General features: G+C 39.2%; 1 protein-coding gene across 6 annotated transcripts in view; it reads left to right on the top strand.

The window, feature by feature from the left end:
• GK (glycerol kinase) overlaps nucleotides 1-17237 on the top strand; it is an 82014-nt gene that overhangs the window by 7860 nt on the left and 56917 nt on the right. For 5 of the 6 annotated variants that reach the window (XM_012448869.2, XM_012448867.2, XM_012448866.2 and 2 more), the window contains exons 2-4: nucleotides 3267-3340; nucleotides 6081-6187; nucleotides 14580-14657. In XM_012448869.2, coding sequence (XP_012304292.1) covers nucleotides 3267-3340; nucleotides 6081-6187; nucleotides 14580-14657 — 259 coding nt within the window. Of the gene's footprint in view, nucleotides 1-3266; nucleotides 3341-6080; nucleotides 6188-8544; nucleotides 8636-14579; nucleotides 14658-17237 lie in introns of those variants that run through there. The other variant, XM_064364436.1, reaches the window with a different exon arrangement.

Genomic DNA, 17237 nt, shown 5'->3' with positions numbered 1-17237 from the left:
GTACAGCCACTGCTATCTTTAATTGACAATGATTTCTGAAATTTACTTGAAAAAAATCAAACTAGCATTCTTGCCTCTGGGCACTTTGTTCTAATGTGGAGTTAATTACTCTCCACCACAGAGTCTTGTGGAAACATCATTAGCCTTCTTTGTACATTTGTCTATCTACAGACAAACAAATGGCCAGAGGGCTTCATGTGAACCTAGATATATGAGGAAGAAAGTACTCTAGAACTTCATGTACAGTACAATAGCCTCTGGCCACATGTGACTACTGATTACTTTAAATGTGGCTAATCTGAATTGAATAGACTAAGTATAAAATATATACCAGATTTCAAAGACTTAGTAAAAAAATCATTAATATTTTATAATTATCACATGTCCAAACAATAATTTATAGATATATTGGCTTAAATGTGTCATTAAAATTCCATGTTTCTTTTTACTTTTTTAATGAGAAAATTTAAAATTAGTATATGGCTTGCATTTTTGGTTTGGGTTATATTTTTATTGGACAGACTACACTAAAAAAAATTTCAGGCCGAGTGCAATGGCTCACCCTTGTAATCCCAACACTTTGGGAGGCTGAGGTGGGTGGATCCCATGAGGTCAGGAGTTTAAGACCAGCCTGGCCAACATGGTGAAACCCCATCTCTACTAAAAATTCAAAAATTAGCCGGGCGTGGTGGTGGGCGCCTGTAGTCCTAGCTATTCAGGAGGCTGAGGCAGGAGAATTGATTGAACCCGGGAGGCAAAGGTTGTAGTGAGCTGAGATTGTACCACTGCACTCCAGCCTGGGCAACAGAGCAAGACTGTGTCTCAAAAAAATAAATATAAAAACATTGCAGATTCCAAAAAATATTAAATCCAAAACGTATCCCACAAACTTGAGAGTAGTGCACAGGGTCATATTCTAAACACCTAAAGGTAGTGTTGGTCTCCTAAGTTTCAGAGCTTTAATGAAGTAGGGAGGTCTAGGCTCCATCCTGGTATATCCTAATGTTGTTTGATTGGATAGCTTTATGGTCTAATAGAGCAAGTAGAATTTACCAAAATCTTTCCCTTTTCTTTATCTCTTCCAAAGATCTATGAATTCATTTTTAGCATAAGGGCCCTGACGTTGCCCTAGTTAAAACTAGGAGGTGATGAAAGAGGGGTCTCACTCCATTAAGAGCCCCATAGGTCTGCTATTGAGGTTTTTATGAATCCAGCCAGCAAAAAGGGACACCTTGTTTCTTTCTTTTTTTTTTTTTGAGTTGGAGTTTTACTCTTGTGTCCCAGGCTGGAGTGCAATAACATGATCTCAGCTCACTGCAACCTCCACTTCCCGGGTTCAAGCGATTCTCCTGCCTCAGCCTCCTGAGTAGCTGAGATTACAGGTGTGCACCACCACGTCCAACAAATTTTTGTATTTTTAGTAGAGCTGAGGTTTTGCCATGTTGGCCCAGTTGGTCTTGAACTGACCTCACGTGATCCACCTGCTTCAGCCTCCCAAAGTGCTGGGATTACAGGTGTGAGCCACCGCACCCGGCCAACACCTTGTTTTGTAACCTATAGTCCTTTAGGGGTTTGAGAGTAGCAGGGGAGCAACAGTAATATGAATAAAAGAAATACAGCTGGAGTTTCCTATTATAGTAGTTTTTCTACACGTTTCTCATTTTATTTGATAATTTTTGTCTGAATAAGTACATGTAATAGACCATATTTTTTGCACATTCAGCAAATACTTATTGAGTACCAACTCTGGGCCTGGAACTATTCTAGCTCCTAGAGATACTTCAGTGAATAAAACAGGGCAAATGGAACTGGCCTCCTGGGGACATACCCTAATGCTACGTTGTAAATCAGAGGGCTATCATATTGTGTATGATGTATGATGTGTCAAGTTAACCTTTGACTTGTAAGATACTTTATCTCCTCAAAGGACTTCAGAGTTTGCCCTCTTGCTTTCATTATGTTTATTTTTCCTCCGGAAAAGGGGAAAGGGGGTATGTGTGATGTAAAAGGAGGGAGGCAACAAGTCACAGACTCAATGCTTTTTCTTTTCTTAGTTTGCATTGAACAGGTGATTTTCTCCCACAGGAAACCTAGGTATGGAAACAGTTTACTAATTGGAAGTGACTTCACTGCTGTAATTACGGTGATTTTGGAAGTTAATTTTAATCAAAATATGCATCTTACTCTGTAAGATTAAGTACTTTGACACTCAAATATAGCTACTACAACATGGAAAAAATATATATGAAAAACTTGCTACATTTTAAAAAGTGTTATTTAAATTCTAGAGGATTTTTAGCACTAACAAAGAAGATAGCACTTTGTTAGTTTTCATCCATTGGTTTTAATGTTTTATATCAAGGGCCAGCAATTTATGACAAGCATGTCACAGAGATACTTAGCTGGATGGGGCCAAGTATATACTTATTCCTCTACTAACAGGATTCTTGCTCCACCCTTTTTTTTGAGACAAAGTCTCACTCTTGTTGCCCAGGCTGGAGTGCAATGGCATGATCTTGGCTCACTGCAACCTCTGCCTCCCAGGTTCAAGTGATTCTCCTGCCTCAGCCTCCCGAGTAGCTGGGATTACAGAAACGTGCCACCACGTCCAGCTAATTTTTTGTATTTTTAGTAGAGACGGGGTTCCACCAAGTTGGCCAGTCTGGTCTCAAACTCCTGACCTCAGGTGATCTGCCCGCTGTGATTTCCCAAAGCCTTGGGACTACAGGCGTGAGCCACTGCGTCTGGCTTTCTACTTCCCCTTTATAAGAGCTAGATGCATAGCCGCGCTTCCCTTCAAAGGAATCTACACAGTACCCATTTATGTGTCTGAGCATCTGTGACCCTTTCTGTCTCCACCTCCAGGATAAATGAGGAGTGGAACTTTATACCATTGCTATTATAGCACTGTATCAGCTCTCTTTTATTATTCTTGGTTCCCTATTCTGTAAAAGAAATCCATGCTATTAATTAATGTGTTAAATTTCCTACAACTAGAAAACCATTTTGGTTTTGTAAGGAATAGGGAATTGCCTCTTAATTTACCTTTGTCTTCAATAAGTTTCTTTTTACCTAAAGAGAAGTTATTTCTGATGCTGACTTATATCTTTTATGATTCCGTATGAAAAGGAAGTCGAACATCGTGTATAGCATTTCATCTCATTGGACTTTTCCCCCAGTGAACAAGAACTTTAGTTACTGAATAATTTTAAACATCTTTGATATCCGCCTGCATTTTTACATTAATATTGTAATGTCTTTTTCAGGTTTTCAATTCAAAAACAGCTGAACTACTTAGTCATCATCAAGTGGAAATAAAACAAGAGTTTCCAAGAGAAGGGTATGTTTCCTAATTTAATATGTAAAGACATTATGTTTGTTAGTCCATCTCACCCGACTTGCCCTGTGGATTTGTTAAGTAAACTTGACCAGACACCCTCCTGAAAAGATTTGAGAGGTTGTTACTAGTTAAGAAAATATGCAATAACTTGCTATATCTTACATGTGATAAATTGATGGCTTAGGAATTCAGTTACATACAAGCAAGGAATAATAAAGTAATAAAGCAAAAGTATTAACTTTGAAGTCATTTAGTTCTGTGTTCCTATTATTGCAAAAATGCTGCTTTGCTGATTTGAGTGTCAGGTTTGTTTTATAATAAAGATATCTGTACTGGACTCCAAACAGTAAAAAAGAAAAAAAAAAAGAAATAAAGGTATCTGTTTTTTAAAAAGTATTCACATATCTTATCAACTAATACTAAAATCACATTTTTGGGAATAGTATTCATATGTAATAATTGTGATTAAATATAATGTTAAGTATATTATTTTAAATTTAATGATGTTTATGATATAACCACTTTGGAAAACTGTGTTGCAGTTTCTTGCAAAGCTCACCATACACCTGCAGCATTTCACTCTTAGGAATTTACCCAAGAGGATAAAAGCATATGCCCATTGAAAGACTTGCGCATGAATGTTTATAGCTCCTTTATTAAAAGTAACCCCAAACTGGAAACAACCCAAATGTCTGTCATCAGTACAATGGATAACAATGGAATACCATTTTAGTAATTTTAAAAGAGTTAACAGATACTTGCGACAATATGAGAGAATGTCACTGGAATTATGGAAAATGAAAAAGTTGGATGCAAAAGAGTATATACTGCATGACTCCATTTATCTGAAATTTTTTTTTTTTTTTTTTTTTGAGACAGAGTCTTGCTCTGTCACCCAGGCTGGAGTGCAGTGGTGCGATCTCAGCTGACTGCAACCTATGCCTCCCAGGTTCAAGCAATTCTCCTTCCTCAGCCTCCCGAGCAGCTGCGTTTACAGGCTTACGCCACCACACCCAGCTAATTTTTGTATTTTTAGTAGAGATGGGGTTTCACCATATTGGCCAGGCTGGTCTTGAACTCCTGACCTCATGATCCACCCACCTCAGCCTCCCAAAGTGCTGGGATTACAGGTGGGACTGGCCTTATCTGAAATTTAATAATAGTCTAAACTAATCTAGGATGATAGGAATCAGAAAAGTGGTCGTCTGTGAGGTGTGTGATTCACTTGAAAGGAGCATGAAAGAACTTTCTGGGATGCTGTAAATATTTTGTATCTTGACTAGGGTGTTGGTTAGATGGGTATTTCCATTTGTCAGAACTCAGCAAATTGTGCGCTTTAGATCTGTGCTTTTCACTGTAAAGTTTACCTCAATTTAAGAAAGAGAGAAAAAAATTGACGTCTTACCAAATTGTATTGTCTTCTTCACAGGAAAAAATTTTCTATTTTATAGTTCCTTTGTTTAATAATAACAAGTTATTGATACGTTAGCAGCATTAGCATGACTGTCCACAAGCCTGAGCCCAGTGCAATTTGTAAAGAGTATACCTGAGTCTTGGCTAGGTGAAAATTATAAATACATAGAAGGAGACTGGGTTTTCAAAAAGAAGTTAGAGACTGGCCAGGTGTGGTGGCTCACGCCTGTAATCCCAGTACTTTGGGAGGCTGTGATGGGCGGATCACGAGGTCAGGAGTTCGAGACCAACCTGACCAACATGATGAAACCCCCATCTCTACTAAAAATATAAAAATTAGCTGGGCATGGTGGCACATGCCTGTAATCCCAGCTACTCAGGAGGCTGAAGCAGGGCAATCACTCGAACCCAGGACGTGGAGATTGTGGTGAGCCAATATGTCGCCACTGCACTCCAGCCTGGGCAAGAGGAAGACTCCATCTCAAAAGAAAAAAAAAAAAAAAAGAAGTTAGGGACAGAATTCAAAGCCCAGGAAAGGGAAGCATTTAGGTAGGCCTGAGAAAGAGAAGAAAGGCGGTTGGAATTCCCTTGCAACTTCCATATCCTAGGGTAGAATGATTTTAGTTTGCATTATTTCCACTTTTGGACTTCCTCAAATTACCATATTTCTCCTAGGCGTCTCACCCTTCTAATTTACAATTAGCCTTTCATCCTTCTGAGGCCCTGGTACCTTACCAAAATTGTACTGAGATTAGGTCTGAGAACTTGGACCAATCACTTATCTACATGAAATAGTTAGAAGAAGTTTTAGATTTTCCCCTAAATTCCAACAAAACATTTTGGGAAAAAAGTAGAAAAAGGAATAGTATACTTATTTGACTTTTCAGAATTCCTTTTGCTTCCCAAAAATATTATTCTCAAGAATAATAAATATATTTCTGTCTACTTAGAAATAACCAGTGATTAGTGAAACATGCAGATAGTTAATCAAAATTAATTAAATCCACAGGATATAAAGAAGGGGAACTAATTTCTTTTCTTATTGGACTTGGAAAAGTAATTTTAAAATAGGTAGATATTTGCTATTTGTGGCTTGCTATTAGTAGCCTCCTTGAAAATGATTAATTACTATGTGGAGAATAATAAAATTGTAAGGAAATAGGATTTTCTTGAAATCATTTCTTTAAAATGTGGAATGTAATTTGCTTATCTGATTTACTTTAATGTATGCAGCAGCCACACCCTCATAAGTTAACATTTCTATAGAAAAAAGTTACATTTGTGTTGCTTTCTTACTGACTAACGAAATGCCTTCTTTTGTTCAAAGATGGGTGGAACAGGACCCTAAGGAAATTCTACATTCTGTCTATGAGTGTATAGAGAAAACATGTGAGAAACTTGGACAGCTCAATATTGATATTTCCAACATAAAAGGTATTTTAATAAAATATTTTACCCACATGGTATGACTCTCTTAATCAAATTCATTTATTTATTTTTTCAGCTTATAATTGAGTACCTATTCAGTGCCAAGCATTTCTGTGAGAACTTGAGGATACAACACTGAACAGGAAGATTTAAGTTGTCCTCATGGAGCCTTTATTTGGATTGGGACAAGATAATAAGAGCAGACAAATATAATTTCAAATACTAGAAAGTTCCATCCAAAAACTAAAAACCAAGTGGTATGGTGGGTTGTGTGTAGAAGGGCTTGCTTTAGATTAGGTGGCCAGGAAAAGCCTTTCTGAGGATGTGACACTTTTGCTGAGATCTCAAAGGGCAAAAGGGGTCAGCCATGCAAGTGTCTAGAAGAGTGTTTGAGGAAAAGGATGTAGCACATGCAAAGGCTCTGAAGTGGGAATAAGCCTGGGACATTTCCGGGTTGGAAAGAAGGCCAGCATGTCAAAAGAAGACTAAAAATGTTGAGCAGTGAGAGTGGGTAGAGGGTTTCAGTAGGAGATCAAATTGGGGAAGTGGGTTGGGCCTCATCAGCCATATTTAGGATTTTGGATATTATTCTTAGTATCATAGGGAACCATGAAAAAGGTAAATAAGGTGACAAGGGATGACTTGCAGTATAAAGGCAACTTTCTGGCTGCTGTGTGGAGAGTGGATGGTAAAGGCATAAGTGTGGATATAGGGAGACCAGTGTGGAGGCTGCTATGGAAGTCCTAGAGAAGATGGTGGCTTGATCTATAATGGTAGCAGTGGAAGTGGAGAGAAAGGGCCAGAATTTGCTGATAGACTGGATGTTGGGGTATCAGAGAGAGTAGTCGGAGTGAGAGAAGAGATTGGTTAAAGGTGATGCTTGGGTTTTTGCCAGAGCTCCTGGATAGATGAGGATGCCTTTCACTAAGGAGAGAAAGACTAGAGGAAGGAGTATGTTGTGGGAAGGGGTATTTGGAATCCAAACTTTTCACTTGTAAAATTTCCCTGAAATAATTGCTTGAGGGTGTTAGATTGTTACAGATTTCTCTTGAAGTCCTAGTAGTTTTAATTGAGTATCTACATTTGGCCTTTCATCATTCATATAGGAAAAAAAAGTCTAACCACCCAAGATTGATATAAGAGCATAAAAGGTGGAAGTATAATTTAGAAGTTTGCTATCTACTTTATAGCCTAAAATTTTCAAGTTCACCATTCAAGGGCTGTTTTTTTCCTCTTTAGGTAGTTTGACTATAGATAGAGCAACCATCAGTTGGTGGTGGTGCCTTGATTACCATCATCTTGGCTTTGATACTTACCATAACTCCTGAGCCTTTCCCTTATTTGTATAAATTAAAACTCACTTTAAAAAAAGACTACAAATCCACAGAGTCCTACTATGTGCTAGATGTGCTAAGGATACAATGGAGCTAATGCTCAAGCATGGAAAACATGTTACTCTGATAATCACAAATAAATGGAAATGCATAACAGTAATAGAGTTATTTCGGTTATTGCAGATTTTTTTTTTTGAGATGGAGTCTTGCTCTGTTGCCCAGGCTGGAGTGCAGTGATGTGATCTCGGCTCACCGCAACCTCTGCCTTCCAAGTTCAGGCAATTCTCTTCCTCAGCCTCCTGAGTAGCTGGGACTACAGGCAAGCGCCACCACGCCCGGCTAACTTTCATATTTTTAGTAGAGACAGGGTTTCACCATATTGGTCAGGCTGGTCTCAAACTCCTGACCTCGTGATCCGCCCACCTCGCCCTCCCAAAGTGCTGGGATTACAGGCTTGAGCCACCGTGCCCAGCCTATTGCAGATTTTTAAAAAGTACAATTTGATATTTTATCAACAAGTTTTAATATCATGCACGTATTAAACCTTTCCTCCTTTTATCCCTACATCTAAGTGGAAGGGCTTCAAACTTGCTTTAGGGTTGCAGTACTGAACTTTAGATGAGTTGTGCATTAGTGATTGTTGTTGATCATTTCTTTGGGCTGTTCTTGCAGTTCTCACAGTCTAAGCAGTGCAAACAAATAATAGGCATTCAGTAGCACACACTTGTCAAAATTACCAAAGACGTAGGTAATCCAGGCAGCTTAAAGCCATGTTTAGAATGTAGAGTCCAGGGTGACTGACCATGGCTTTGACATCATTCTACCTCCCTTACAGGTAAGCTAGGCTGTGGTGTGTTAGCTTTCTGGACCCCATTGGGTGCTATTCCTTTTTCTCTTGTTTTTATGGTTTATGTGAAGATGACGCACAACTCCAGCCCAAGTGACTTGTCTTCCACTTGCACTACCTGGTCTAAGAATTGAACAGGCAGCTTCTCTATACTCCTCTGTGTCTGGCCAGTGTGAAGCCCACATCTGAGCCAAAGTGACCCAGCACTTCCATCTCTGCAGCTACCACCCTCTGGCCACAGAAGAGAACATCCCACGAGCTCCTCCATACCAGGCCAGTTGTGCTAATTTTTTTCCCAGAAAATTTATCTAGTTGGCAATGCCAAGGGCCAAGCTTTTGCTTGCCTGTATAGAATTCTAGATCACAGACTGTTAAAGCTGTAAAGGAGGTCGGGCATGGTGGCTCACACCTATAATCCCAGCATTTTGGGAGGCAAAGGTGGGTGGATCACCTGAGGTTAGGAGTTCAAAACCAGCCTGGCCAACATGGTGAAACCCCGTCTCTACTAAAAATACAAAAATTAGCTGGCTGTGTTGGTGGGCACCTGTAATTCCAGCTACTCAGGAGGCTGAGGCAGGAGAGTTGCTTGAACCCAGGAGGCAGAGGTTGCAGTGAGCCAAGATCATACCACTCCAGCCTGGGCAACAGAGCAAGACTCTGTCAAAAAAAAAAAAAAGAAAAGAAAAAAGAAAGAAAGGAAGAGGGGAGGGGACCTGGCATGGTGGCTTACGCCTGTAATCCCAGCACTTTGGGAGGCCAAGGCGGGCGGATCATCTGAGGTCAGCAGTTCAAGACCAGGCTGGCTAACATGGTGAAACCCTGTTTCTACTAAAAATACAAAAAATTAGCAGGGCATGGTGGCACGTACCTGTAATCCTAGCTACTCAGGAGGCTGAGGCAGGAGAATCGCTGAGATGCCTTCCTGAAACTCCATTCATGTGATAGAAGCAAAACACAACATAAACTGTTTCAAAATTAAGAACATAAAATTCTCAGAGATTAGATTATCTTATATCTAAAGCAATTATTTCCCTGTTAGAGAAAAGGGAAACCCACACATCCATTCCTGCACTGCCTTGTCCTACCCAACATATTCACATACATTTCTACCACCTCTTAGACTTATACTCTCAGGGACCTCAGGGGGTTTCAGGAAGGCACTTCATTCTCCAAAATGTTTCCAGCAGCAGCTATATCTCATTTGCAAGTTTTCTAACCTCAAGTACCCATCTTCCAGAGTCTGCTTATATATATATATAAAGATGGGGTTTCTCCATGTTGGTCAGGCTAGTCTCAAACTCCCAACCTCAGGTGATCCACCCACCTCTGCCTCCCAAAGTGCTGGAATTACAGGCGTGAGCCACTGCGCCTGGCTTCAGAGCCTGTTTTAAAAAGCTTTATCTCTCTTCCCACATGGTATTACTTTTTGTAGCCAGAGAACCTTCCTCTGAAGCTCTTATTATTTTGCTCTGTGTGTTTTTAGTTTTCTCCCAAAAACTGTGTTATAATTGTACATTATGATTTTAATTTTAAAAATGATACATCTCATCCATCATTCTACCAAGACAACAATTATTAACATCCTGGAGTATTTTCAAAGGCTCTTTTTTCTAAGGTATATTTTCTTAACTGCAATTATAACTTTTCAGAGATACTTTTAAGAAAAATTTAGCCAGAGATTTTGAGTGTAGCTTTTAACTAGTTTAATTTTACTACTGACACTCAGTGTAGAGAAAAGTGCCCCCCAAAAGAGAGTATGTGGGTAAAGTATGAAGCTGGTAAATGCAAGAGCAATACAGTGTGTGATAATGGTTATGATATCCATAAATGAAAGATTTTGAGGCCAGGTAATATATGTTTTATGCATGCAACTTTCATATTATCTGAAATGGTGCACATGAAGTAGAGTGGAGAATTATAAAACCTGAATGTGTTATTCTAAGAAAGAAGGAATTAAAATTAGGAACCATTAGGAATGGCACATGTGCTTAGACTAACAGTCGGAAATGTTTTCTTTAAAAAACAGAGGATTTTAGGGTAGGAATGACAAGACACTTGAACATTGAAAAAGTTCAGAGGTATCACGTAAGACTTGTGTGCCCTGGGGAGAAACAGATAATAAAGACATGTTTGTGGCTGGCAGAGAATCCTGGAAAGCTACTTCACTGGACTTTGTCTGCAAGCAAAGCAATTTTACTTGGCATGAAGGAATCCAATTAAGATAGAAGAGAAGGAAGGAATGCCCAGGGAGGAACCCGTGACTGAAGAATCAGATTGAAATAGGTCTAGATTAGATTCTGAAGATAAGTTAGAATGAGCCAGTAAAGATAGGTAGCACGAGAGGCATAGAATAGTGACTTAAGGTTTGTGAATAAGAAAGTAGCCAGCTTATTTATGGTAAAATTAACATAGTGAGGAGGAATAGGAGATTTTAGTTGATCATGAGTTCATTGTGATCCCATGCTGTAAAGTTGTCACATACACACACACAAAAATCACATTCACAATATGTTCCGATAGAGCTGCTGCAGAATTCCTTTATTTGCCTTGCTTAGCTCAGTCCCATTCTCTGAAACTGTTACTCCACTCTCTTCTCAATAATGATGACCATGGTAGCAGCAGTAGGTAACATTTATTGAGTGCTTACTGTATGCCAGGCATCTGTTGTAATATACATTTACTCCTCATTGTAACCCTGATTCCTCACTATAACCCTGTAAAGTTGGAACTATTATTCTCTCCCTTTCACAAGACACAAAACTGAGACCCAGAGTCACGCTGCTAGGAAGCACAGGAATTGGAATTTGAATCCCAGCTATCTGGCCTCAGAGCCTGAGCTTTACTGAATAATGCCCCAAACTCTCACCCCGTTTTGACAGATAACCTTACCTCCTGCTTCACGGAGTAAGTTGAGGCTCTGTGGCCTTAAATCTTCAACTTCCTGTTCCTGTGCTTAATATCTGGATCTCCTGCCAACTTTCCTTCATCACAAGGGCAGCAATAGCCTTCTGCCCTACTTGGAGCTCCTCCCTCCACTTGTGCTGGTAATCCATCCTCTCCTGTCACTACATCAGTCAGAACCAAGTCACCATTGATTTCCAGCCCCATCTATCCCCTATCCGTTCATACTCCTTTCTCTTCTTCTTTTTTTTTTTTTTTTTTTTTTTTTTTTTGAGATAGTCTCGCTCTGTCTCCAGGCGCCAGGCTGGAGTGCAGTGGTGTGATCTTGGCTCACTGCAACCTCCACCTCCCGGATTCAAGCAATTCTCCTGCCTCAGTCTCCCAAATAGCTGGGACTACAGGCACATGCCACCACGCCAAGCTAATTTTTGTATATTTTAGTAGAGACAGGGTTTCACCATGTTGGCCAGGATGGTTTTGATCTCTTGACCTCGTGATCTACCCGCCTTGGCCTCCCAAAGTGCTGGGATTATAGGCATGAGCCACCGCGCCCGGCCCCTTTCTCTTCTTTATTTACTTTTATAAACATTTTTGTCTTACCCAGAATCTCTTCCCTGTACTCTATGCCTCTAAATTTCTTTGGAGTAGAATCTCAATTATCTTTGGGGTACAGATACTGTCACCCAGGTAGTGAGCATACCACCCAATAGGTAGTTTTAGAAAAGATGTTAAAAAAAGTAAGTCAATCTGCATTGGATAAATAATATTAGAACAAGGGAGCTGATGGATCCCCCTCAGCCCTGTGCTGGTTAGAACATTCCTAGAGTATTGTGTTTTGTTCTGGGTGTACAATTTGAGTGATGTGGACACATAATTGCATGTTCGTAGGCGTGGTGATAAAGGGACTTTAAACCATGTCATGTTTAGGCGGGGTCAGTTGAAGGAAATTGGATTGTTTAGCCTAGACAGCAGAAGAGAAGACTTGAGGTACAAAAGAGCTGCTTCGAATTTTTGAAAGACTGGCATGTAGAAGAAGGATTACCCTTATTCTATATATCTCCAAAGAATATGGCTAAGATCCGGAGGTGGAAGTTACACAGAAAATGAGTTTTATTGATTGATTAATTTTTTTTTGAGACAGGGTCTCACTCTGTTGCCCAGACTGGAGTTTCAGTGACACCATCATAGCTCACTGCAACCCTGCACTCCTGGGCTCAAGCGGTCCTTCTAAGTAGCTGGGACTACAGGCGTGCACCACCATACCCCCCAGTTGTTTTTTTAATTTTTTTGTAGAAACAAGGTCCCATTATGTTGCCCAGGCTAGTCTTGAACTCCTGGGCTTAAGGAATCCTCCTGAGTAGGTGGGACTAAAGGAACATACCAGCACACCTGGATTTTTTTTTTTTTTTTTCTGAGATGCAGTCTCACTTTGTCACCCAGGCTGGGTGGCAGTGGCACAATCTCAGCTCACTGCAACCTCTGCCTTCTGGGTTCGAGCTATTCTCCTGCCTCAGCCTCCCAAGTAGCTGGGATTACAGGTGCATGCCACCACCCCGGCTAATTTTTTGTATTTTTAGTAGAGACTGGGTTTTACCATGTTGGCCAGGCTGGTCTTGAGCTCCTGACCTCAGGTGATCCACCCACCTCAGCCTGCCAAAGTGCTGGAGTTACAGGTGTGAGCCACCACACCATGCCTCTGACTAATTTTGAAAAATTTTTTTATAAAGACTTGGTCTCACAACATTGCCCAGGCTGGTCTTAAACTCCTGGGCTCAAGCAATCCTCCTGCCTCAGTCCCCTGAGTGGCTAATACTACAGTTGTGCACTACCACATCTGGCTAATTATTTTATTTTTTGTAGAGATGAGGTCTCGCTACATTTTCCAGTCGGGTAGATTTACAAAAAAAAGAAAAAACCCACCAAAGTTGTCCAATAGAGATTGCTCTGCCTTGAGAGATGTAGTGAGTGTCTTGTTACTAGAAGTGCTGTCTGGATGGTCATGACAGGTGATTCTAGAGAAGATTTGAGCTTAAGAAGTATTGTTGGTTATACAGACTTTAAGGTCTGTCCTAATCTTAAATTCTGGATCCTTTAGCTGGATCCTTTAGCCCAGTGTGTTCCATCCAGGATGCACATTAGAATCACCTGGGGAAATTTTAGGAACCCATACCAACACTCACATCCCATCTCCCAGGTCAGTTAAATTGGAATGTTTTGACCAGGGCTTTGACAGTGGTTTTTTTTTTTTTTTTTCTTTTGAGACAGGGTCTCACACTGTTGCCCTAGCTGGAGTGCAGTGGTGCAATCTTGGCTCAGTGCAACCTGTGCCTCCCAGGTTCAAGCAATTCTCCTGCCTCAGCCTCCCAGGTAGCTGGGATTACAGGCATCCGCCACCACATCCAGCTAATTTTTTGTATTTTTTTAGTAGAGATGGGATTTCACTATGTTGGCCAGGATGGTCTCAAACCTCTGACCTCATGATCCACCTGCCTCAGCCTCCCAAAGTCCTGAATTACAGGCATGAACCACTGTGCCTGGCTGGACATTGGTATTTTTTAAAAGCTCCTCAGTTGATTCTAAAGTACAGTCAAGTCTGAAAACCTCCGATTTAGCTCAACCAAGTTGAATTGAGTAAGATAGTGTGGGTTAGTGTTTACTTATAGTAACTTGCACTTCATACAGTACTTGTTTTATGTAAGTCAATATAATGTAAATGCCATTATGTAATATGTTTATGCCTTATTTAAATTCTTATGCATTGTGACATATTATTCAAACACATGAATAAAACTGAATTCCTAACAAACCGTCATATAAGGATGCTCAGCATGAAGGATTTTGTCCATAGCTATTTTCTTAAAATGTAGATATGCACGCACACGCGCGCGCACACACACACACAAATGCACACACACAGGGAGGGAAATTTCTTGTAGCAATTGGTAAACAAATGAATAAGTTGATTATTGGTCTGTTCAGAATAGTAAATTGGGTATTACAAATTTGCAAAGTTATTGCATTCCTTAAAGCAACCAGTGTGTCTTTTATTTGGGTATTGATCTGGGTCCATGTCATTGTGTGCTAGTAGTAAAGCTGGAAGGAGTATGTAGAAATGAAAAGAAACACTGGCATTGGGTATTGACTTTCTCTGGAGCCACTACAAGAAAATAAACTAATATAACTACAAATGTTTCAAATATTTTATTGACTTGTTATGTTTAGTTGTGTCTATAAATAAAGATGAGAGCTATTCTCCTGAAGTAGTTTTCTACTTGTTAAATTGTTGACGTCCTTCTGTTTAACTTTCTCTTTAAAGCTATTGGCGTCAGCAACCAGAGAGAAACCACTGTAGTCTGGGACAGGTTAACTGGAGAGCCTCTCTACAATGCTGTGGGTAAGCTATCGTGCATGGATCTCAAATGTAGGTCCTTTCTTCACGTTGCAAATGTGGTCATATTAAAATATCTTGCTAAAAAAGAATGCAGTCATGTTCCCTATAATCTGTTGGGATGGGCAGAAGAGTCCTCTAAGAAATTAACTGTTGTATATTTACAATTTTTGGATCATATATATTCACATATTGAATTAACTCTCCCATGCTCTCTCCTCTTGCTGATTGTCTTACAAATGGGTGAATTTTGCCAAATTATTTTATAACCCTTGCTGTTTGCGACATCTAAAAGAGATCTTACCTCCTTACCCTCAAAAAATTAAAATTACATATGTTCATAGTCATTTTTCTATAAAGTACTTGTGTGTTTATCTTTCCATCTAGGAATTTGAATTACTCTTCTAAGGTTATAAAAATAGAATATCTGAATTTTAGCTGCTTCTGCTATAAATGTGGCTATTTGAGCAGGAATTAAAAAACCCCAAATCTCAAATATACCACTTTTAGATATTATATCTTATTAGATGTAAATGATCCTGAGTATATTTTAGCATCATTATTAGCATATGACAGTTGTTGAACACTGAATGACACTACCACTTCCTAAAAGGAAAATTTTGTTCTAAATTACAATCACTAAAAGACTTCATTGTGTCAAATAGCAAAGCACAACTTTTTTTATCAATAAAATACTAGATTGTGGGGTGGGGAGTGGAATCAGAAATTATCAGAGAGGGGATAATTTTGGGGGAATAATCTTTATTAAAAGTTAAGGTATTTAATGTTTTTGTATTATAAGATAGCATTTAGTATATTTTCTGTATTTATGATAAAAAATTAAATTCTCAAAAAATTTCAAAGAATTACAACCAAAGATCCTTATAGTACATCTTTTCCTGTGGGTTTTTTTTTTTTTTTTTAATTCCTTGAGACAGAGTCTTACTGTTGCTCAGGCTGGAGTCCAATGGCACAACCTTGGCTCGCTGCAACCTCTGCCTCCTGGGTTCAAGCGATTCTCCTGCCTCAGTCTCCTGAGTAGCTGGGATTACAGGCACCCACCACCAACCCTAGCTATTTCTTTTTCTTTCTTTTTTTTTTTTAATATATATTTTTTGTAGAGATTGGTTTCACAATGTTGGCCAGGCTAGCTTGAACTCCTGACCTCAAGTGATCCACCCGTTTCAGCCTTTCAAAGGGCTGGAATTACTGGCGGGAGCCACCATGCCAGGCAAAAGCACATCTTTTAAATGTTTATTTTGTTCTCATTCTCATGAGTAGTTCATTTTGAATGTAAGTAAAACAGACTATTTAATGGCTAGTACTTAGGAGAGTATCCTTTGATAGATCACTGTTAGCTAACTTCCTGATCTAGTTAAGGTTTTACTTTCTTTTGTTTTCTCAATGAAAGGAAGAGCCTACTCAGGCAAACCAGAAAGTTCCAGTTAAATTCTGAGCTTTTTTTTTTTTTGACAGAGAGTCTTCCTGTTTCACCCAGGCTGGAGTGCAGTGGCACGATCTTGACTCACTGCACCTCCTGGGTTCAAGTGATTTTCGTGCCTTGGCCTGCTGAGTAGCTGGGATTATAGGTGTGCACCATCACGTGCGGCTAATTTTTATATTTTTAGTAGAGACGGAGTTTCCCTGGGCTGGTCTCAAACTTTTGACCTCAAGTGATCCATCCGCTTTGGCACACCCATCCAGTTCCAGTTAAATTCTAAACATTAAATTGTAAAAATAAAACTTTGGACTTTGAATTGTTATTTTTCAAATAATGCAACTAGGTAAGCTGAAGTTATGCTTACGGTAAAGATTTAAGTAAATGTTTTACTAGAAAATCTTTCTGTCCTGTGCTTATTTATTTCCTTTTCTTCTGCCTGAGTCCCTCTGTACCTCTCCCCAATTCTACGTGCTTTGCAGTATTAATTCAGATGTTCATAGGATATGAAGAACTCTTTTCTTCTATCCTGAGCCACATACATGTTTTGAAAACCTCTTATGTGTTTGATGTTATCCTGGGTACTATAAAAGATACAAATTATATTGGCTGTTTTTGTAAGCACTTTATAATCTAGTTTTGGAAAGAGAAAACTAGGGACCAATCCATAAAATAAAATTAGGGAATAGTTGATGAATCATGTGTTGAGAAGTTGAATAGGAATTAGAGCAAGTACATATCAGCATGGATTTTGAAGTTTTGGAATACTTTTCATAGTGGAGGTTGAACTTCATTTGGGCCTTGAAGCATATGTTGGATTGCATTAGGAAAAGAGAAAATTGAAGAATAATGTGAACAAGCTATGAAGGTGAAAATGTGTACAAATATTTTGCCAGAGTAAAGAAATGGATGACATAGGTTGACTCATTTTTTGTTTTATTTTTATTAGAACTAGCAGTGACAATAATGCTCAGTAAGTGCTAACTGCTATTACTTTGGGATTGTGCTAAGTATTTTACCCATATTCTTTAATCTCACTGACTCTGTGAAACAGATTATACTACCCCTATTTTACAAATTAATTGTGGAAAAGCTCTATAACTTGTCCAATGGCATGTAGTTATAAGTAAAGCCACAGTTTAAACATA

Source organism: Aotus nancymaae, unplaced genomic scaffold (assembly GCF_030222135.1).
Source record: "Aotus nancymaae isolate 86718 unplaced genomic scaffold, 86718_ANA_hifiasm-v0.15.2.pri h1tg000058l, whole genome shotgun sequence".
NCBI classification, from domain to species: Eukaryota; Metazoa; Chordata; class Mammalia; order Primates; family Aotidae; genus Aotus; species Aotus nancymaae.
Note: the sequence above shows the minus strand (reverse complement) of the source record. Positions and strands in the feature narration are given on the sequence as shown.